The 24,887-nt window shown below is 41.4% G+C and overlaps 1 protein-coding gene across 4 annotated transcripts in view; it reads right to left on the minus strand.

Annotated features, from left to right (window-relative positions):
* Positions 1 to 1,912: 1,912 nt before the first annotated feature.
* The window catches only part of cnih3 (cornichon family AMPA receptor auxiliary protein 3), a 43,626-nt gene continuing 20,651 nt past the window's right edge, over positions 1,913 to 24,887 (minus strand). Inside the window, exons 4-6 of one of the 4 annotated variants that reach the window (XM_010882665.4) lie at positions 10,057 to 10,169; positions 7,694 to 7,837; positions 3,198 to 3,330 (exon numbers count right to left, since the gene is read on the minus strand). In XM_010882665.4, coding sequence (XP_010880967.1) covers positions 3,303 to 3,330; positions 7,694 to 7,837; positions 10,057 to 10,169 — 285 coding nt within the window. In that variant the 3' untranslated portion in view covers positions 3,198 to 3,302. The other 3 variants (XM_010882664.4, XM_034287980.1, XM_010882663.4) reach the window with 3 other exon arrangements.

Consider the following 24,887-nt stretch of genomic DNA (forward strand, 5'->3'; position numbering starts at 1 on the left):
GTTCACGTGCTATGAATGTCATAATTCTTCTACATGTCATACAACTTTTCATTTCGTCCAAACACAACCTGATCAAAGTGGCATTAGAAAAACTTAGACTTTTCAGGTGATCAATCTGGCTAAAAATGAAACTAAAAGAAAAGGGTATACCACAGCAAACAGATAAGCTTGCTCTTTAGCTATTAATCTGAATTGATTTCATGAGTAAAATTGCACAGTAAAAAGAGTTGTATCTTCAAATAGTCTGGTGCTAACTAGCTGGCATTAGCTATCATCTTCCAACGTTTGCCAACTTAGCTAGCCTTACCTGGCATGACATTACTTTTTAATCTGACAGGTTCAATATGGGAGTTTTACAGCTTTCTCTAAAACTACCAATAACAAATACAGTAACCTAGACAACTGCTGTAACTTTCAAGAAAATATCCCATTAACCTTAACAGCAAATATATGATTGGTCTACTGCCGGATTTACAGTATGCCTTTTACTGTCACGTTCAGATTATAGTTTTGACAGCTCAGATGCCAAGAGCAATTTAGCATTTAGACTATTTAACAATTTATACTCCTGAAAAATACATTCTGTTATGACACTGTTTCGGACTCCCTAAACAGTGTCATAACAAGTTCTGATGGGGGAAACTGTACAGGGTGTTACACGTTCAGATCCAGGGTTAGAATGAGTGGAAGAAACAAGCAGGTGAAACTGTCTCTCGCCCAGGAGCAGCTGAGTAATGCGAGCTGACAGGATGGGCATTTGAAAGAGCCAGTACTCTGACAGGTTGCCTGTCTGCAGCGGTTGGGGTCACAACCACACATGTCAAGCTCCATAATGCTTAGTAACAGCTTCCCATCCGAGGATAAGTCAGGATCAGAGAAGACAGTGACACATCAAGGAACGTGCAACGTAAGCAGGAAAGTAAAGCATGGAGGGAGGATAAAAGAAGTCCCCTAACAAGGAAAAAAATATTTTTTGACTTTTGACTTAGGGCGTAAAATAAATCCAGAGATGAGGTCTTTAGGAAAATTATTTACCAAGTAGCGAGATATGACATCAACATCTTTGGCACTTGATCACTCTCTAAAAAAAAAAGATCAAAATGAGATGTCCTGTAAAGAACCTCTAAGCACATTAAGCACATCACATCTCTGTTCAACAACACAATGATCTCTGTAGATGGGTAATGGACTCTTCTGAGTGTGTGCAGGGTAGTTGCAGAGAATTCTACTTTGAGCACCAGAGGGGTTTGACATGAGCAGAATGCCATTTAACGTCTTTAAGTGAGGGGTGTCAGATGCTACTAAGGGGAGCAGACAAGGGTGCAGGGGAGGGAGGGAACCAGCAGTCTGACAGTAGTTTCATTATGAGGCATGTGGATATGATCTGGTGAGTGCCAAAGTGTACCACAGGAGGACAGGCTGTAACTGATCAGTTGCCACCCTTACTGTTGCATGGTGACAACGGCGCAGCTCTGAGGGCACAGTGCTAAATGAAAACACATTATCAGCAAACAGGTACAGATGGTGAAAAACAGCAATATCTTCCCACGCTCTTCAAACAAATCACCTCAGAAAAGCAAACAATCCCTGATCCTCCAAGGAACTAATACAAACACCAGACAGGTGGACAGGATACAGCAGGAAGAGATAGAAGGCAGGACAAAAATAATTTATGAACATGTAAGACTGACAGTGTTGATGTGGCCCTCACATCTGAAACAGACATGCTTCGCAGAAAATTACTAATCTTTTTTGACAGATTTGGTTCCTGTGACTGACATTAGCTAACAACTGATAAATGTGTGGACCAAAACCTTTTACTCCATTACTTTAATAACTGCAGGAAAATATAAATAATTAAATATATACATTTGATTTAAAAAGAAGAAAGGACCTGATTTTACATTTAAAATAGCAATACTTTATTTCTTAAACAATTATCTAAATTTGTCTTGGGTAGACACATACAGTTAAGATATAAAATAAGATGAAACAACAATATGGGCATTCCTTTCTTGTCCTTGAGTAAAGGTTGATGCAACACTTGTGAAAAAAGATGCATGATCATGAATTATGTGGCTACCTGGCATCAGAGATATAAAAAATTCTGGAGACAACAATAAAACAGCCCATTGATGTTTCAGACTATCTATTATTGATATCATCCACTAGATTTTGGTAATGACAGAGTGAGGACAGTTATAACTTTATTAATAGGGTTTTGTGAGTAGCACTTAACAATTCAATTTTAATAACTATGAATAAATAATGAGTATTATGTACCACATCTGGTTGATTATAGAAACATAATTTTCCCACTAATTAAAATAAAGAGTTGAATACAATCTTTATATACTGGAAGACCTTTGCCCACTTGGGTAGACTATGTAGTATTTAAACAACCAAATATTGCAAATATTGTGCAAAAAATAACAAACACTATTGTGCTGTAATTAGTGCTTTTCTATTTCTAAAAAAAGTTTTCTTTATTAATAGATTTTTTTGGGGAAAAATGTATCCACCAAATAACACTACAATGACAGAGAATCACACAATATTTCATTTGGATATAATGCATTGTAGCTCATATTTCAGTCGGAAATGCTTTTGTTTAGAATACACAAAATGCACACATCACAAAAGCCATTCACATAGTAATGTAATGTTGTATATAAACACACAAGCCATGTAATGTGGCAGGTAAAAATGCAACATTCGCTGACCTGGTTTCCTTATCCCTATACAGAATATTCACCATGTACAGCATGTGTCATCTCCCCTTCCCTTTAGTGAAGAAGAAGCTACTATCAGTGAGACTCTAAGGGCAGATGGGTGAAGAAGAGCACCATGACCTTCATGTCCTTAAGATGGCCACGGTGCTCTGTTTTCCTTGTTGTGCCTGAGACAATCTGTATAAACCCTACTTTGCCCTGCTATGCTTTGCGGCGATGCTACTTCACTTCTGCGGGACAGGACAGGCTGTGAGTACAAACATTGGCCAGGCAGTGACGGACAAAAGTAGATATGGTTGTCTCTGTGACACATCATGGGCTTTTGACCTATTAAGAACTGTAAACAGAATTGTCCCTTCACATACATTAAGAAGACGATGGGGACTGGTGTTGAAACCGTTCCTTTCTTCTCAGACCAGACAGGACTGTTGTTCTTCACACGAAACACAAAAGCTGTTACCCAAAGTGCAGTTTTTTGCTCCAACGTTTTTTTTTTCTCTAATCCGCTCAAATTCCAGTGAAGTGTCCCTGATATCCCGAGGATAGCTGAAAAACTGCTGTTTTCTGCTGTTACGAGGTTACCAAGGAGTAGACCATACTGAAAAACAAGAGGGGAGGGGTGCACAAGAATACAAATCGATGACCCATGCAATATAAAACTGGATCAAACAGTGAAACAAACAACAATCACTACCAACAGTGGCAAGAGCAATAAGATCATAAACCAGTTCCCTTAAAAATATTATTATTATTCACGAAAGAAGCATCCAATCATTGCCTTGAAGTGTTTAAGGAACATTTATAATATTTGCGCTTCATTTAGTAGAACTGTGGTTAGCGTGGTTCGCCATTAGATCCCATGTCTGGATGCCTGCCAAATTCAATAAGACTTCGGCTGCAATTCAGTCAAATCTGTCATAGCATTGTTTAGGCAGGGACTTTATTTTGGATTATTCATCCCATTCCCAGATACCTCGAATTCTGAAAAGCAAAAGCATACCTGTGAGGGGCTTTGCCCTGGTGTTAAGATTCATGTTTTAATATAGTGCCCAGTCTTTGAATTAATCTGACCTTGGGAATAAGATCTGCTACGTAAATAATGCAATGCAAGTTAGATTGAATTCAACCCTTGATTTTCTATTTATAATTACAATTAAAATAGCCTTTTTACATAGCACCTATTTTGCTAATTAAAAATACAAGCAATTCAGTAAGCAGTAATTCAATGTGAGGTAATGGTAAAGTTATATTTTTTGGATACTGTTGATATACCAATCTTGAGGAGAATTTCAGGATTTTAGAACCAGTTGCTTGATGGTTCCTCATGCTGCACATAGTCTATGGACCAAGAGAAACTGTTATCCATGGTTTGGTTTTATGTAGTTTGTTAGTTCAACACTTTTGCCTTATTTTCACTATCTATATGCTTGGAGTTGGTCTCCAAACATTTTTGTTTTACATTATGTCTCAAAACAAGGAAAATTGGTTGGCACATTTTGCCAAGTCACAACTTGCCATGAGCTCTACAACAGACTCACTCTTAATAGCTGGCAACATAACAGATTTCTGCACCTCACAGAATAAATTATTTTTAAATAACTCTTTCTGATTCACCCATAAAAAGACCCACGCTTGAGCTGGTGAATAGTGACAGACTTCGTCCTAGGCTAATGCAAATACTTGAACCAGAAACAAAGATCTGCTGTTGGATCTGACAATGAATCTTGTTGGTTATTCGTCAATAAATAGGATTTCTCTGAATTGTTTCTGCCACAGACACCTATATGTATGCTATTCTTAAGACACGCAGGCATCCTAACTGTTTTGAGAATGACTAAGCAAACAGCTGGAGGTGGGGCTCCCCCATACAGAGCTCCATTATTGTGAAATTATCTGCAAATCCATCTTAGAGATGCCGTCTCAACCTTCATGTTTTTGCTGAAGACTCATCTGTCCAGTAGGGCCTATGATTCAGTGTAGTCTGTCCTGGGGGGGTCACAATGCTGACCCTAAGAGGCTAAATGACGTTATTCCAGGGTTTTCACCATACCCAACATCAATGAGCTCCTTCTGTACGAATGTGATCGTGTGTTGGGACAGAACTCTACCGGCTATACTAAGCCTTGTCTCAGGGTGGTTGATGGTCTGTTTGTGTCCCAAGGCTATGCTTGGCAAAGTGGGTGGAGCTATTTCCCGCTTGGTTGGCCCTGTCCCGGATCTCAGTCCCCAGTATCCATGCTGCAATAGTGTCATTATCCTATCTGGTATCCTGTATGATCTGACCCTTATGGTAGAATCCCGCATAAGGACTAGATGCTTCACCTAGTTGTCCCTGTGCATAGTCCACATGGTTGTGTTGCTCATCTACATTCTTCCTGACAACTGCTGCTGTCACTGGCCACCTGTGCCCACCTGTAATTTCATTATCTGTTCGTCTGGGTGTTTAAAAATATCATTGAACAATTTCAACGTAAAAGGTCATGTATTCTGAAAATCAGTAAGAGGAGGACTGCTGATGAAAAAAGGGGCTTTAGATACAGCATATTTGATTGAACATAACACAATAGGAAAATGTGACTAGTAATGTAAAATAAAATGGTCTAAAGAATGGGTTCGGTGGTCCAGGGGTAACAGCTCTCATCTCTACTCTTCACAACTTCATCTCCTCTTCAGATGTGTCCCTATGATTCTGAATTCTCAATATAAACTTGACAAAACAACAATAATAATATGTAAGGAATGTGTGTGCTCGCATGCTCTAAAAAAACTCTTCTCCTCAATTTAAATGACATCTGAATTACATTTTGGAAAAATTTCTCACCCCCCGGAAAGAGTGAAAATACCCTTTAAAACAGCCATTTCTGACTTCAAAAAAACATTGTATTTGATATCCATTGTATTTGCTTTGATGTTATTTTAAGGTAATTAGGCAATTAAATAACTCATTCCCCATTACATCGCAGGCTAATTTGGTTAAAGTTTGTAATGGCTGTTTAACAAAAAACACAAGGAACCATTGATTACTGTTTCTCTTGGCCCATTTAAGAATCTGCCGTCCTCTGCCGTGTGGCACTAATCCCTGCTGCTGCCATGAAGCCTGAGCCCGCCCGTCTGTCTACATTAATGTTTCCTAATGTTGTAATGGAGGCACAATAAGTGGCATAATAAATATGGTGGCCTGGATGTGTCATACAGATGGCTGTGTTGGAGAGAACCAACGGCAGATTAGGCAGATGATGACCTCTCCATCAGCCCCAGGTTTAATAACCCCTCAAGAGCTGTTGCTATATTAATTGGTTGCCTTAGCCAAAATATACTGCTCCTCACCACTGCATCTACTTAATATGGCTAACACATGATAACTAGGCCTCATTTACTGCACAAACATCTCCATTATAACTTAGCTGTTATGTGAATTAAAATTGGTTCAATCACCTGGGCTAAGTAACCTGGCCCGGAAAATTAGATTATATCAGTATGTGACTTTACAGTATGAGATGTGAATGGGACCACATTTAATTTTCAGACTGCACTTCATGGTAGAGAAGACAGAGATACTAAAACTGTCCTTGCCATCGGCTTGTCGTCTATATAACTGTCATCAAGGTTGTTTTAAATCGCCCTGTAGCTTGGCTTCCACAGGCGAATGTAGCGCATACCTCACCGAGGGCATGTCATAAATGTTTACAACGAATGGAGCTCTGCCTCCTTGTCAGAGCTTCACAGTCATTTCTTGTTCTATTAGGTTTAAATGATTGTTTGGCTAATGAGCTGAGGCAAACCTTGCTATTGTAATTGGGAGGGTTAGGCTTCCGGAGTGAATCTTTGATTTCCCATCAATCTGTGTGTGTATGTGTGCGTATGTCTGTGTGTGTACATGTGTCTTTATGCACCGAGGGATCATGCCAAAGACATATAAAGAAACAGAGGGGTCAGAGTGGTTATGGCCTTGGAGGATGAATGCAGTAGACAAAAGGGAAGCATTCAAATACAGTAACATTACAAAATATCCATAGCAGTGGTTAAACAACAGAAAACACAACACATCAAGGTTATTGGAGGGATATTGAACCCAGTACTGGACTCCATTAAAGGAACAGCATACCCTGTGACAAACACAAGTAGATCATGGCATTGGGAGTAACAGAGGTCAGAGTTTAGGGGTTAAAGGTTGTTTCTGTGAGGAGGCCCATTTTCCAGACAAGGCTGTTTTCATTTCTACCACACTGCTGAGTAGGGAGAAACAGAGAGACAGTGAGCGGTACAAAGGAGAGAGAGAGAGAGAAAAAGAGAGAGAGAATGATTCACAGGTGCCGTGTGCAGGGTGCAGAAGGGTTGTGAGGGGGTCAGTATCACAATGTGACGAATTCACTGAAAAAAGACTCACTACTAGAGGAAAGCCAGCGGAGTGTGAAATGGCAGGTCAGGTCCAGTACACGCTACAGCCGAGAGGATGAGAGCCACACCACCAAATTCAACACTTTCCACTGGTCAATTACAAACGCACTGTGCCTCTGGTGGAAACGATACTACCAAGGGCTGAAGGGTCAGTTCCATTTCCATTTAGTCAATGAAAGTGTTTTACTTCAGGAATTGGAAATGACCTAATCACGACCTGATTTGGCTAAAAGCGAAGGAACTGACCCCAACCCTGGGTGCTGGTTTTAGGGCCGCAGGGTCAATATATTCTGACCAGTACACATACTATGCAATGCACTGCCTGGCCTAGGGAGACATGAAGAAGAGTTGGTGTTATGAAAGAAATATGTGCCAGGAGGCCAGCTACTGGCGGCATGGCATTATGACGTTATCCTTGTGAATCCAAATCATGATTTAGGGTTGTGAAACCAAATACTGATTTGGGGTTCCACATCCCGAAACTTTGTGCTAAATGATTATCATTGCCCAGCTTACCGCCAAACAGATTACCAAACATCACAGTCAATTCCATAGACACTCACCAGTAGAGATAGTAGAAGAAGGAGAGAACAAAGAAGGACATCTTGCACCATGCCTCTTTTTGGCAGAACGTAAGCGTGTCCCCGTTCATAACCGAAGCCGGGTCGTAGAGGAGCTCCTTAGTGTCGGTGGGGCTGTGGAAGTACCTACCGAATAGGGACATGACATACGAGGGGTAGTTGACCCGTAGAGGTGGATGGACCATGGGGAAGATGGAAGGAAGAATGGAGACATGGAGGATGAGTAGGGTGGACGGACACCCTCTATACATGAAACATCTGACTGTTCATGATTAGCGTGATTAGGTTGTACATGATTAAGGCTGAAGTCATTGTAATGCATGGTTCATGTGTATGGGTGATTCAAACAAAACCGTTTCTTATCGCGTCTGTAGCCAATTGAGTTATGATGCATCTGCAGAAATCACAAGAGGTGTTGCTTTTGTCTTGTTTTGAATGTCAATTTTAATTTAAATTAAGTTAATTTCACACTCATTCACAAAATGCTTCCTTGTATCAAATTCAAGGGTTATTTCATAAAATTAGATTTACAACCACAATAGAGCTTGCAGGTTCACAACTACAATATAGAGTAAGTACAGTGAAATGAGTGCAACCTTGTCAAAAATATTCTATGTTTAACTTAGGCTCATATCTGATAAAAATATGTATGAATATATGTTCAAAAAACTATAATACTTATGATATAATGACAGATCTCAGTGGTCCTATTGAATCAGTTTCATGAGAATAACCCATAAAGGAACATACTTATACTGATGTTAAAAGATAAATGAAAGCATGGTTTATAATGATTTACTAATAGTTTGATAATGACTAACAAACTATGGAAAAAACTAAAAAGGAAAACATTGTTTGTACCACATAAAAATGTGACAGGGCTATAAATGAGAATGTGTGTGAGAATGTGTTTTCAGTTATCTTAAATGTACCTGGTCAGATAAAAGTTGGTCAACAATAAACAATACAAAACCATAAGCATTACGCCTACCTACTAAAGCAACACCAAAACAAGCCTGTAGATGACAACGCGGAACAGCGTATGAGCGGGAATCTCCGCTAACACCCCCGCACAACATTACCTCCCCGTCAGGACATGCCCCCCCTCCCCGTAACTCGTCTTGCCTTAACTCGTCTCAGAGAGGGGGTCTATTTTCTTACAGCACACGGCGTCCCCATCATATTGGTGAGGGCTGCCAGTGACCGCAGCTCCACCATTTCTCACACCACCTCTTACACCACATGAGGAAGAATGAGGTACAGCCACAGGGGAGACCCATGTGGATGTTAGACCTGTTGGTTGGCCCTCCAGGTCCTGTAGCTGAGACTTGCTATAGCTGCATAGTTGGTTTGGGCCCAATTCAATGTGACTAGTGTGGCTCAAAACTGGGGTCCCAGGAGGGACGATTAAGAACCACGTTGTTTGGGACACTGGCACATTTTGGAGGCAACAGAATCCGACCAAACCCGGAAGACCACAGTGGTCCTCCATTAATGAGGTTACGGAATTGTCCCTAACCTGAAATATTTAAGGCTGTCTCCCATAAACGTGCTGCTTTACACCGGCCGTGGTGATCTGTTACTGCAGAACATCACTGTGAACCTCCGCCTGTTAATGTGTCTACGTACAAGCTCCTGTGTGTCACTGAGCCCTTACTGTGTGTGGAGGCGTGGAGGAGAGGAGAGGCTGAAAGAGAGGCAAAGCCAATGGGGGTCTGATGGTAAGGAGAGGGTGGGGGACGAGTTGAAGATATCCGGCATCAGCTGTGCTCGCTGAGAAGGAATGCAGAAGATGCACAGATCTGTAGCTGCTGTTGGTCTCCTTTAATATCTCTGTACATCGCTTTCTCTCTCTCTCTCTCTCTCCCTCTCTCTCTCTCTATATCATCACCCCTCTAACTGTATGTCTCTCTTTCTCCTCAGCTGTGCAAGGAGAACAGCATCTGTAGCTAGCGGGCATCTGGCAGAGTTGACAATTATTGAGGCAGTAAGTGTAACTTCAACTGGCTTGCCAAAACAATCACAGAGTGTGCAAGAGGTTTACATCAAATAACAACATGATACAGGCACAACCTGTCTGTCTGTTATTGAAGTGCTAACTGTTTTACTTGAAAGACTGCCCCTTTAACAAATGGAAACAAAACAATCTGTTACCATATTTAGGCCTACTTTACAATCATTGCACAATCACCATACTGTATCTTCCCCATCAAAGCTGTTTTGTCTGTGCAATTCTATGACATCGAGTGAATGTGAAAATGTCAGTATCAGTGCCACTATTCTGGGCATCACACTGAATTCATGAGAAATTAAACAAAGACAAACAGGCTAGCTTCGATAGTTACCTCCATGTGTTGTAGAAGAAAAGAGGGATGTTCAGGCCGACTGTTAACCACTCCTGGGCGCACAGAAACATGATACAGAATAGCCCATGGATAGAATACTCTGGAAGCACCAACTGGCGGGGGGGGGGGGGGGGGGGGGGGGGGGCAACAGAAAGAGAGATTTGTAGAAGAGGGGGATGGAAAGAGAAACGAATGATGATTTTTGTCAATGTATTTGATAGGATCAATAAATTCACTGATCATGTGCCATGTCATGCGTTTGACAGCATTACTGTACTTCGGCTTCTCAAAGTGAACCTTCACTGCGCCCTAAATATGGCACAGCTGCCTAATCAAAAGAGTTTGGAAACCTTCAACATAATCTGCATAATTTTATTTCTCCGGATTGAGCGACGGTTTTATTTCAGATAGCGGTGGAGATTAGTGAGGATGCTGAAACGCATGATGGCATGCGTCTGTCAGTCAGCCCTGGGAGCAGAGCTCCAGACGTGGTTAGAGCCTGGCAGTAAGCACTGACATTACCGAGTCGTCATTAGTGCTAGTTGCAACGCTGTCTACAAAGAGCCAGCGCCAAGGCAAGCCATTAGCATTTTGGAGGCCACTTGGAGCCCATCCAAAAGACAGCGCAAGTAAAAAATACAAAATCTATTTAAATATCTTTATTGATATGATTATAATTATAAGTTAGGTGTGTAAGTCATTAAAAAATATGGGGTGCTTATATTCGTCTTCTTCCACACGGAAACCTTATTTCCAATATCCATACAGGTTTGTACAAAAGGATTAGTAGGTGTGTATTCGACCTGAAATTCAATGCGATGGCAACCACAGTGTAGATAAATACAATCTATTCAGCCCCGAATGCCTTTTCCAGCTGTTTCTATATGAACACACTAAAAGTAGTTTTAGGTTATTATATTTGACTCATATGGCCAGTTTTATCCTAGGCTGAGGGCATAGGATAAAAGTTACCACAAAAAGCAGCTCAACAATACCAGAATATATCTTCCTTTGCAGCACAGATGTACCCTTTTGAAAACTCTGAAGTGTGTAACTATCTAAAAGGAAAAAAAGCTTTTGGAGGAACTAAAAGGGAGTAGCACAGGCCAAGTTAAACTATGTATGCTTAATGCTATTCCCAAAGCCCTCGACAAGTTAATCTATATTTAATACGCTAAAGGCACAACTGGAGCTTTGTCTAAAACACCTAGGCTTATAACATCATGTGCATTGGGTAAATTATTTATTATTCACAGCACTAAATAGTTTAGAATAACATTAAAACACATGAATGAGTTCTTCAACAGCAGGTGATGGAGAAAAGACAGCTCAGACAAAACTATACACACACAACACACTGCCATGCTTAATGACATACAAAAAGATAAAATAATATTTTTATTGCCCCCACTTAATTCTCAGTCTCCTCCATCAAGTCTCAATCCTGCCCTCTGTGGCTGACCAAATTGTAAACTGACAAAATGACAGCTGTTTTCAGACTGTACCACTGCCATGCTTTCTGCGCAACTAAAGTCAACAAAAAAAATACTAAATGCACCGCAAGCAAAGAAAGAGTAGTCACGTCTAAAACAAAGAGATGATGTAAAGGGTTTTGGATGCAGGGCAAAGCTACATTATACGATAGGTCTAATAGAGAGGAGAGGGTAACAACTCTGGTGAATTAATTGATGGTATAAGGCTTGATGCAGCTGTGTACATCTCTGGGCATATCTGGGCCAGATGAGGCCAGAATCAGGGCTATGTCTCTGAGTCCTGAAGGGTCCCTTCGTCTACGATTTGCGCATCCAACTATCCCGGGGCAAATATACACACACACACACACACACCCGCACGCACACATATACACACACAGTCTCTCTTATAACTCTTCGGCACATAAAATGGAGGTGTACTGATGTCAGCTTTTATTTGTGAGGTCTATGTAATGCAATTCGAAAGACGGACCAACACGGGACGTCCCTTGTTTGCTGGGCATCTCTCTTTCTCCATTTCGGCTATAGAAAGCAGAGGAACATCAGACAAAGACATTTACACACCAGAACACTGGCAGCATGTGTGTTGCAGAAACACTGCAAGACAGTCTTCCTTCTAAAAGAACCACTTGTCTCACTGACATACAGTATCGGCTAAAGAAATGAACATTCACAAAAAAATAATAAGAATATGTACTGGAAATCATTCGAATTTAGTATGAATATCCAAATGTGCCTCAAAACATCCCAGTCCAATACTCCAATAATATTATAAGCCAGGGCATTCAGTGCTGCCCGCCAGGCAAATCCTGCTCCGAGGCCCCAGCCGGTGGCGAGACAGAGCTCAACCTGTCGGCCAATTAGAACAGACTCCTGCGAGGGCCCCACTCAGCCAAATTTCAAGAGGTTGCAGTGCCAGAGTCATTTCCAAGTGACTTTCGAGGCAGCCCCTGGGAGGAGCAGCAACACAGGACGGCAGGCTCTTTACAACACACAGAGCTAATGAGAGAGGGCTAATGGCAGCGACTGCGGAGCGACTGCTGCTGCTGTGCTATTCCACTCAGGCGAGCTGCAGAGCTAGCGCCCACTCTCCTTGTCTCAGCTCCTTTCATTCTTCTTCTCTTCCTTCTCCTTAAACAGTCCATTCCTTCTCTGCCAGCAGACTATTTGGGGTTATTACGCTATCTTTATGTCACTCTATGTCGGGTCGTTTACAACAGCCAATTAACTCCACTTAACACTAATTTTAGTAACAGGGATTTTCTTTTTCTTTGTCTTTATACTACAGTATTTTGGAGATGAAAATGTTTCATATGATTTGTAATTACAAAGGGTCACTTTTCAATTTGAATGTATTTTCACATGTCATTTATGGTCAGTTTATGTCTTACTGATAGAGAACAAGTGTGCTGAAATAGGTCAGAATGAAACTCCAGTTTAGTACTGGTTCCCATATTTCTTGCTTTTAGTGATTTATTCAACAATGTCTGAAATAATAGCACCAATACAGCAAAGCAGGTTATACTAGTGTCATGACAGTGCCCAATGTTGCTGTCAGCGATGGCTTTAGAATGTTCATAATTATATAGTAGCAGTATGTCCATTATAGTATGAATAAATTAAATTACTCTCTGTAACTTGAAGCAGAATGGGCTTAACCGAAGGTTATCTGGTCGAGAAAAACCCAGTAATCTCTCCAGGCTTAATATGAAATGTCTGTAACATATATGCAATCACGTATGCAATATTGTTCTCCGCCTAGCTCATTTGCTTTTGTGACTAATCTGGATATAGTGCCCATTTTAGAAACAACACATTTCCTTCGCAGTGGCCAGAGATCAAAGACTACTCTCCAATTACTGTCTCTCTCGTTACAACAGCAACGATAATTAAGTGTAGCAAATAATTATACATTTTTTTCTCTTTAAAAGATACGCATTCCTGTGAGACCTGATAGTACATGAAACCTCAATACATTTAGTAAGTCAATCTTAGTGGATAGATGTTGGTCACAAAGGCTGGAGTGAAAGGCCTTAGTAGAACCTTAGGATACAACAAGGTTCTTCATCTGTCCCCATAGAACAACTATCTTGTTTTCCAGATAAAACCCCTAAGTGTATATGCTCCAAAAACATTTTGTGTACGTTTTGTTTTGTTGCCAGGGAGATCCAGTACTTCAGGTAGGATGACAAAGTTGCAGAAGCTGGCTTGTTCTATGTCAGTGCATTAGTACAGGGTATCATGGCAGGATTCCTAGGTCACCTTTCCTAGGGACACAGGGACCTTTGGCTTTATTGTTTTGGGGCTTTTGGGAGGGAGATGAAAAAGAGGAATAAGATATATGCCCCACAGTTTGGAAGTCAGAAAAGCACATCCTAATCTCAAAGTGTAGCTTAGTCTTTTCGGGAAAGTTTGGGTATAAAAGTGCAGTCTGAATGTGAATGCCCACTATACATCCATGACATTCACTGCAGATGCTACCATGATTACATTTTGATTAAGGTACGGGTATAGAGTTTTGCACAGCTGCAGCCCAAGCTGAACACTGATTACGTCACCAAGGAAAAAGCCTCACGGTTATACCTTTTCTGAGCCCCATGATACATACTCACCTATGTACAAGCAGAAGCACTAAGGGGGAAACACCTCATTAATCATTCATAACACAGAGGCGCTACATTTTCCACAGATGGTCCCAGAGACGGTGATAACATTGACATTATCAGTGATCAACTGGCATATGTTTGACTGCACAGAAAAATGACACATTCCAGTGTTGGCTCATCTAGGGATGGGAATACAGGGTTTCTTTGGCCGTGTGTCGCTCAGTTTCGCAGTGCGTTGACACTTGCAATGCCATGTTTGTGGGTTCAATTCCCACAGGGGACCAGTAAGAAGTATTAACATTTATGCAGTCCTCCCTACTGTAAGTCGCTCAGGATAACAGCCTCCGCCAACTGACTAAAATGGAAATATCCACCTCTGATCCCGAGTATCCAGAATTTTTCAATTCTCCTTATATAAGTTTTCAGACAGTTTGCTACCTTGGTATGCTGCTGCCAGTCCCTTTGATGCAGCGTCCAGGGACATAGCAAAAACCTGCAGGACCTGGAGGAGTCATTAACATAGAGCTCAGACGTGCCTCACTCACTTTTATAGCCTACTCACAGAGAGGTAGAAAAACACATGATGACAGAGACGTAAGGAGCAAGTCTCAGGTAAACAAAGTGGAATCCCAATGTGAGTGCATATTCACAATTCATTGCAAATCCAGCCTTCATTCGGCTTCGATCAACACGTTTTGGCAATATGTAAATCTGGACCGCTGACCGGTTACACCACTTGTTTTATAGAGGAATTAATAGGTGTGGGTACATCCCTCCAGACAGCTATAAAGCAAGTCAAGTAGTGCTTATATAGTCACACAATCCTAACCTTTCTAACATCTCCGCCGAACCATGAGGAAATGGCTTCCCCGTGGGCTTACCATGTATCCAGCATTAGTAGAACGCAAAGGGTGAACTGCTAACGAGGCGACTCCTCGAGTCATCATCCAGAACATGGCGGTGGTACTTTTTGGCAGTACCTGGTTGAAGCTAGGTTAGCATTAGCATGCGTAAATCACATCAACTCGGCAGTGAGCTGCCAATCTGACAGATGCCTTCCAGGTGGTAGTGTTTGGGCCAGCTGTTGGTTCCCCTGCCGTCAACCGCTAATAAGTCACCCGAAACGGTCTGCCTATGGATGATGAAGTGAAAAACTGAAGCCCGTTGCAGAGAATGCAATGTATTAGCCCAGTTTCCTTGTAGTTCAACACAGAACGATCTGTTAAGAGGATGGCTGGTTGAAGACATTGATTGGCACTTTGATTGGCTACGTTTCACTTTAGAGTCTTTGCCATAGTATTTTCCCAATCGAAATGTACTGTTTACATTTGTAATGCTACATTCTAATGATCCGACAGACTGGAGTAGGATATGTAAAGCACACCTGAAGAACTGTTCAAAATTAATATTTGCTTTAAATTACTTGCAGACCAACAACATAGAATAGTAAGTGCATGCTTTTTCTTTGTTTTCTTACGGGCCCCACATGGGAATTGAAACCACAACCCTAACGTTGCAAGCTCCATACTTTACCAACTGAGGTACTGTACACAGCACCTGTGTGGTACATAAGGTTACCACCACACTCTCTTCATCGACAAAATACAGCGAGATCTCTCAGTGAGTCTTCTTCTGTCATTCACATGGTGTTTTAAAGACAAATAGGTTTGGGCTCCAGGACGTTCTGGCTACTTATCCACAGTGAATTCCAGTACAAAGCGTGTAGATCAAGCTGTTGCTGCAGTGCCACTTGCCGATAGACAGTTTGTCATGCATATGCACAGCACCATTATAACTGGAGGTAATTGCTTCAGAGTTTTATGCTAATGCATTGCTGTCTGTCATAAGACTGTGATACTGTTCAGAATGTATCACTTTGTACAGGATGTCTCTGTGTCAGTACATAGTAAATAAAGTAACCTATAGGTTTGCAGCCCCAAGTTCTATTGCGCTTTTTGAAACGACCCGGACATGAACATGAAGTCCAATTGTCACAAGATAGCCCAGAATCACAGCCCAAGGACCTCAATGCAGTTTATTAAACAATGTTGTACCTCCTGCTCCAGCAACTCCACATCAACGGTTCTGGTAGGAGCTTTATCAAAAACCAACAATTCCTCTGTGGCCTACATCAGACAATGTTTCTACAACATCAGCTGCCTGTGTTTCTACAACCACCAGCCGCTTGTGTGTACTCTGGTATATATCTACATTCTCAATGAGCAGCACTCATCTGTCAGGCCCAACCAAACCTCCCTGCCTCCAATTCGCTGCCAACTGAAAATCCTATGCAAATTTCTTGGGAGATGAATGGGGTGTGAGGCAATGTGATGGAGGGGATGGAAACCTCGTACTGAAACATCAAAAGTAGCTCCTCTTTTGAAGAATAATCATCTGCCGCTACAGCAACCACCGGGGACTATTCTGTACTTGTTTGCTTGCTGGGCACTGATTGGCTGTGATGGGGATTTGGAGTACGAAAGAACGAAAAGGTTGCTTATTAAAGCAGAAATTGGGCAACCAGGTACAATGAACTCACTCCATTTTGAAGGGGAAAGGAGGAATGAACAGGGATTGACACGTAGAGACAGAAGTGTGGGGGTGAGTCCTGGGATAGCCCTTTGGGATAGCCCTATAGAAACAATGAAGAGAAGCAGAGTAGCACAAGAGCAATACCCCCATGATAATAATCGAGGCTACAGGAGCAACTCCTGTGTAAGTTGAAACAGAAGTCCTTAGTATCAGAGTTTCCATTAATTATTAGATTGAATGCAAGCCTCATTCTACTATTATAACATACAATAATTAATTGCAAGTGTACAACAGCAACAGACAAATAACTCAATGTTATGTATACTCCTCAAATCATAGTTCCATTTACAATGCCAAACACACTGCACGGGCATGATTAACAATAAATCCAATCGCTAAGCTGTGGCTGTCAATCAGCAGTTTTATTTTATTTTCCTCTCTCCCAGCTTGGGATCAGAGCGCTGGTTCTTTTGCATAAGCTCTGATTATTCTGGCAGGGGGACAAGTTGGCAACTTCACACATATGGGCATTGAGGAAATATTCAGTCACATTCCTGAGCTCGCAATGAAGTGTTGTTTGTTGTATCAGAATGCTACAATTCCACATGCATGATTTTAATTATTGTATTAACTTATTTGCGTATCTCTACTGTAGTTTAATTCTGTAAATTTGGCTACTGGGTTAGGCTGACCTGTAGCCAAACAAAGGGTGATAGTACAGCCCTGTTGGTTCCATGTAACTCAATTGGTAAAGCGTGGTGCTTATAACGCCAGGGTTGTGGATTTGCTTCCCACATGGCTCCAGTCAGAAAAAAAGATGGAAATGCATGTACCCACTACATTAAGTTGCTCTGCATAAGAGGCTCTTGTAAATGGAAAATGTAAGAGATGTCAAGTAATATCAAAAATCCCATTTAATTCCCATTTTAATATCCTGCGAAGACACAAATCTACTAAGACTCACTAACCATAGTTATCCCCTCATCCTTGGTTGTCATACATTTACAGTAGATTCATATTTCATCATCATATCTGTGTGCTATATAATGCAGTACCACCACGTTCCACTAGTATGACATTCTGTAACATGCACAAAGGCACACAATATAGTATAAATGCCTTGACAGCTATCATCAGGCCCTATCACTTTCTACCACCTTACACTGAAAACAGAATCAGAGTGCAAACTAGGTGGACGAGGTAAAAGGCAAATTTTAAGTTCATAATGCTCTGTATTGGGAAACAATATATAGTAAGATGTTCTGAGAACTCTGCATATACTCAACTATACCTGGGAGTCATAGAGTATTTCTTTTATCACTGCCCAAATAAAATTAAGGGAATAAGTAATCATCACAGTATAACACCAAGTCAATTAAACTTCAGGGATATCAATCTGTGTGAATCCATGTCACCTGTTTTGGTTCAAATGAAAGTGACAAAAGGTGTACTGGAGAGGCAACAGCAAGACAACCCCCAAAAAGGGAATGGTTTTGCAGGTGGTGGCCACAGACAGTTGATCTCTCCTCATCCTTCCGGGCTGATTCATCTGTTGTTTTGTGTTTTGCTAGTGTCCTTGTCACTACTGGTAGCATGAGGCTATACCTGCAGCCCATTCAGGTTGCACAGGTAGTCCAGCTCCTCCAGGATGGAACTTCCATATGTACAGACGCAAGGTTTGCTGTGTCTCTCAGTACAGTCTCAAGTGCAACATTTTGGGGCGTTGTCTTGCTTTTGCCTCTCCAGTGCACCTGTTGTAACTTTCTCTTTCACCAAAACAGGTGACACTGATTAACAATCGCTTATGCTTCCTGACTGGACAGATTGATAACCCTGAAGCTTAATTGACTTGGTGTTATACGGTGATGATTACGTGTTCCTTGAACATTTTTTGAGCAGTCCATTTGGAAAAATTACATAATTCGTAGTTTTACATTGCTGATCGGTAGTGGTAATGATTAAACACTGCCAGCTATAAGGGCCCCAGCCTTGTGCACCGGAGGACTGAAAGCAAAGACAAACAAACACTTTTAGCCTAATTGAAAAGACAACATGGGAATATGATTCTGGAATAATTTCTAAATCTACAAAATCCTCTCTAACACTCATTATTTGACTCGAACCCCGGTCGCCCACGTGAAAGGCTATATATCGCTAACCACTACACCACAGAGCTCTACAGACAATGGGTGTCAGTATAGCCTCTTGTGTCTATGAACAAATCCTCTTTTGCCACTGTCAGTTTTAACTGCTAATTGGCCATTCGTGAATGATATTGATACTGGCAAACGTTTCTCACTAAGTTTACCTCCACCACAAATTGTGTCTTTTGCCACTGGCCGTTTGAATAGTTTATTAGCCAGTAATAGGCTTTACCAGTATCTACTAACTTACTGGAACAGTCATAAGGAATTGATCAGTTGCTAGCGAGTCTGCCAAAGCTATTTCATTTCATGGCATAAGAACGTATTTTGTCTTTCATGGAATAACATACTTTTGTCTTTCATTCATGAATGACCTTGATACAATAACTACCAAGAAAGGTAACGATAACTAACTTCTTCATCAAGTGAAACGACGAGAGAATTGTGGAAATAAAATAAATAAATGTTGTTGTTCACAATAGATTCGACATTGAGCCTTCCACGTGAGGCACTGTCTTTAACCATAACGCCACGGCATTACACATTTCACCAGTTTTCATCTATACGGAATAATTCATAATGCGTACTTTGCTTGGCCTGCGAGGAGATTCGAACCACTACGCTTCTCTAACCACTACGCTATTTAACAAGTGGTGGGTGGGTGGGTGGGTAGTCAGTCAGTCAGTCAGAGACATTCGCTCTTCTTAGCTGGCTCTGCTTATGCGGCCCGGCTAAAAGTTAAGATACCACTTCACCTTTTTCATTCCTTTCCAAAAATGTTGGAAAGGAAGGTTTTAAACAGAAGGGTTAAAATTAAGAGACCACTGCAAATTGAACGCTTCTGTTCCTCACTCAGAACTTTCCTTTTCAACTTTTTTGGAAAGGAAAGAAAAAGTTGCAGTGGTCTCTCAATTTTTGCCATTACTAAGTAACTCTTGGCTATGAACCTATTCACATTAACAAGAACTGTTTGCCAGTATAAAACAATTTAAAAACAGCAACCATTATTTGATGAAGCCAAATGACCTCAGTAGTACAATTTGGACAGTCATGAAAACCATGACTCGCGCAACACCTGAATGCCGACGTCAGCATGTGCCTGTGACCCAGATCGGCTGTTAGGCACAGCTCCACAGACTGGGGTATTTCACGGTGTAGCAATTTTTTAAGGGGTGAGTAACGTAAACTCACTCCAGAAGTTAAAATGTCAAGATCAAGCTATCAAATTGGTATCATATGTTTAGCTCCAATGATTGGAATGTAGTCAAGGAGGGTGGTCACTTGTCTTATGTACTGTAGGATTTGGACCCAGTGTCGTACAGGGGGACAGTTGATGAAGGAAGCTAAACTGTAATCAGCAGTACATTGACATTGGTTTAAACACCAAATCAATTTGATACTTTACGTAACATTAGGGAAAACGCTAATAAAAGTTTCTTTTGATCACAAAATGTATGATATGTTGGGAATAAGATTTAAGGCTTGGTTCAGGTTAGGCATCACATTGCTGAGGTTAAAGTTTGAGCTAAGATTAGGAGTTATGGTTTGGAAAATGAAAAAAAAAAGATGTTAAGGTTAGAAAACAAAAAAAGGTAAGGTTCAGTTTAAGGTTAGCGTATTCCCCAGAGACCAGCCTGGACTGGCACAATTCACTTTTACCATGTTAAAATAGTTGGATCTATTGCATCTTTTAGCTTCCAAGTTCACTATGGTGGTACAAATGATCTGATGGTAATGTATAGCCTTTGCTTCTCCATTCATTCTTCACTTTAAAGGTGTATTTTATTGCAATTTCAGCTTGCCAAAAGTGTTTTTCAGGTACTATTTCCAGGTCCTGTCTGCAGGTTGTTTGATTCCTGAATGGTGTGTGCTGCCTTAGGCCAGTCTGCAAACCCAATGCCCCAAAGTGGAATTTGGCCTTTGTTCTGGATTTGCTGTGGGCTCCCCCTTTAGAGTAATCTCAATGGGTTTTCCCTGTGCACCCCTCCTGCTAGGAATTTGTCCATTATGATTCATAAAGCAGATTCAGGTTATGATGTCATCAAACCGGTCTAATTTTCTGGCTTTCAAGACAGTAAATTAACGTGTTTGAATTCTAAATGTATAATGTTGTACATCATTCCTTCCCTCAGGGAATGCTGAGTATAGACATAATCTTTAGATTTGGATGACACTCTCCATCCATTGTTAATCTTCTGAGCTAAATGATGCGTGGTGGTGCAGCCTGGAGAGTTGGTTCTGGAGGCTGCCTGCTCAATCTGTCGTATTGCTGCCTGAAGAACTGGAAGCTGTCTACACTGTCAGACATGGTGGTATGGCATAGGCCCAGTCAGACACTGTGTGTGGGGAGCAGATAGAGATTTCACCATACGAAAATTCAGAATCACCAGAGCACTGCAGCAGCTGTCTGATTTTTCCTCCACCAAAAAATTGGTGGGGGGAATATCTATGACGTCACAGTTTAGTATGCACCTCACGTAACATCTGAGATACCACTTGCCCGATACTGACTACATTTGGGTGAATAATTCTTCTTGTCCTACAATAACAAGAGGTTCTTCATTGTTTACAGTGGGGAGAACAAGTATTTGATACACTGCCGATTCTGCAGGTTTTCCTACTTACGGTGTAAGTAGAGGTCTGTCATTTTTATCATCGGTACACTTCAACTGTGAGAGACGGAATCCAGAAAATCACATTGTATGATTTTTAAATAATTAATTTGCATTTTATTGCATAACATCACCTACCAACCAGTAAGAATTCCGGCTCTCACAGACCTGTTAGTTTTTCTTTAAGAAGCCCTCCTGTTCTCCACTCATTACCTGTATTAACTGCACCTGTTTGAACTCGTTACCTGTATAAAAGACACCTGTCCACACACTCAATCAAACAGACTCCAACTTCTCCACAACGGCCAAGACCAGAGAGCTGTGTAAGGACATCAGGGATAAAATTGTTGACCTGCACAAGGCTGGGATGAGCTACAGAACAATAGGCAAGCAGCTTGGTGAGAAGGCAACAACTGTTGGCGCAATTATTCGAAAATGGAAGAAGTTCAAGATGATGGTCAATCTCCCTCGGTCTGGGGCTCCATGCAAGATCTCACCTCATGGGGCATCACTGATCATGAGGAAGGTGAGGGATCAGCCCAGAACTACACGGCAGGACCTGGTCAATGACCTGAAGAGAGCTGGGACCACAGAAAACCATTAGTAACACACTACACCGTCATGTATTAAAATCCTGCAGTGCATGCAAGGTACCCCTGCTCAAGCCAGCGCATGTCCAGGCCCGTCTGAAATTTGCCAATGACCATCTGGATGATCCAGAGGAGGAATGAGAGAAGCTCATGTTGTCTGATGAGACAAAAATTTAGCTTTTTGGTCTAAACTCCACTTGCTGTGTTTGGAGGAAGAAGAAGGATGAGTACAACCCCAAGAACACCATCCCAACCGTGAAGCATGGAGGTGGAAACATCATTCTTTGGGGATGCTTTTCCACAAAGGGGACAGGACGACTGTACCGTATTGAGGGGAGGATGGATGGGGCCAACAACCTCCTTCCCTCAGTAAGAGCATTGAAGATGGTTGTGGCTGGGTCTTCCAGCATGACAATGACCTGAAACTCACAGCCAGGGCAACTAAGGAGTGGCTCCGTAACAAGCATCTCAAGGTCCTGGAGTGGCCTAGCCAGTCTCCAGACCGGAACCTAATAGAAAATCTTTTGAGGGAGCTGAAAGTCTGTATTGCCCAGTGACAGCCCCGAAACCTGAAGGATCTGGAGAAGATCTGTATGGAGGAGTGGGCCAAAATCCCTGCTGCATTGTGTGCAAACCTGGTCAAGGACTACAGGAAACGTATGATCTATGTAATTGCAAACAAAGGTTTCTGTACCAAATTCTAAGTTCTGCTTTTCTGATGTGTCAAATACTTATGTCATGCAATAAAATGCATATGAATTACTTAAAAATCATACAATGTGATTTTTGTTTTAGATTCCGTCACTCACAGTTGAAGAGTACCGATGATAAAAATTCTAAGTGGGAAAACCTGCAAAATCGGCAGTGTATCAAATACTTGTTCTCCCCACTGTATATGTTCTTCACACTGAAATTGTGTTTTTCTTGGGACATTTTAAAGGGTATTTTAAGGATACATCTGAAGAAGCCCAAAAAGTTATTCAAAAGGTTACTCAAGGAACCATTATTAAAAGAGCTTTTTTAAAGGATTCTTGAAAGCATTTAAGCCTTGAGAAATAAATCATGCCATCCTTAATGTATGGAGGGTGGCATGATATCAGACACCCTTAGCAGTGGCCCGCATGACTTGCAATGAGGAAAACTGACTTAAGGGGTCCCCAAACAAAGTTCCCCCAAAGAACACCTAAATGTGCCTCAAAATCGAACATTCACTTCATGACACATTACCCCAAAAGTGGGGCTACAATAATCAACTGAAATTCTTCAGTTATTACTTTTCCGACATCATTGGCCTGAATTTGTCTAAAGTATAGTGAATTATGTGTGTTGTCATAGACGACCCGGATTTTCAAAATTATTGGCCCAAGGGGGACACAACACTAATCAACTGAAAATCACACAGAATGTCTTAATTGGCCCAAGGGGAAGAGCTGCATCATTCATTGGGGAGAACATGTTTACAGTTGCCTTGTTATCACTCCTTTTCTATCTCTTTTGCCCTCCACTCTCTCTCCATTTTGTAGAACCCTGGACGAATAGTTTCTGCTCTGGCAAAATCCCACTTTAAACCTCCAACTTTCGATCATTTCAATACTCCATTTCCTCATCTCCATGAAAACGGGCCTCCTGTGTATTAGAATCAGGAACAGACCAGTGATATAGGCAACATTGCCTTGCAAATGAACAAGCTCGCCTTGCCTGCCGCTATGCTTCTGTTGCGGTACTCACTGAGGTGTGTGGGGACTGGGGAAGGGAGAATGAGACCAAAATAAAAGGGAGAGATAGATGAGTAGCACTCTACAGTCGGTTCTGTTGCTGTGACAACACCGCTGTTTCGCACTCCCAAATTGAACGTGGCAGTGAGAAATAAAACCACCCGCTAGTGCTCCTCTGTGACTGGCTTGTAATGTACAGTACCTGCTGACATAAAACCAGGCCAGTTTGAAAATAAACCCCACAATCCTTCAACAACATCAAGAGGCGTTTCTATGTAAAACTGTGAGATGGACATTGGCTCAGGTAACACTGCCCATGCAGGGCTAAAGAACTTCTGGAAAAAAATGAACTCAAATGAATATGTGACAGGCCTGGTAGAACAATAGGGGTTATCCTCTGTTCTGATCTGACTTGGTTGTGTAGCGCCACACTAACACTGGGTCACTACTGCAAGGACACTTGTCCCCAGAGGTGACATATGAGCTTCAGGCACATAGTAGACAACACAGACAAAGAACAACAGCCTCAACTCCACAAGCCCTAGGCACACACACAAACATTCACATGCACACACACTCCACAGCGGTAACTTCAGGCTCAAAGACCTCAGGCACTAGGCACAGACAGTGCAGGGGGAAGATTTAATCCTTTGCAAAAACATCCTTATTCATGATGTGAGTCGACAAAACAAGAATATTAAAGGGATAGTCCACAGTTTTGTTTATTAAGTTGTATGCTTTCTATAATGCAACAAGCTACCCTCAGGCAAATTATTTTGACTCACCCCCAAGTATTTGGGAATATATTATATTTACATATTTTATATGAATTGAAAATGCATTTGTGGGAATGATTTAAACAAATGTCTTACTCAAAATGCCCACATGTAATGTTCAAAGGAAGAGCTCGGATCCACCATTCGTTCCACACTTTTTAGATCAAAATGTTCTCTTACTTTCAAGCATATTGTTTTGAGCTCATTTGGACATGAAAGTTATGTTACGTAGACCCAACTAACAAACACACACAGATAAATAGGCATACATAAATCCCCACAAAAATTACAATTTCATAATTCATAGGCCTGCATAGGTGATTATATATATTTATTTGCATGCTACCTGTTTTTGTAGACTTC

The sequence above is a fragment of the Esox lucius genome, chromosome 18 (genome assembly GCF_011004845.1).
Source record: "Esox lucius isolate fEsoLuc1 chromosome 18, fEsoLuc1.pri, whole genome shotgun sequence".
Lineage (NCBI taxonomy): Eukaryota > Metazoa > Chordata > Actinopteri > Esociformes > Esocidae > Esox > Esox lucius.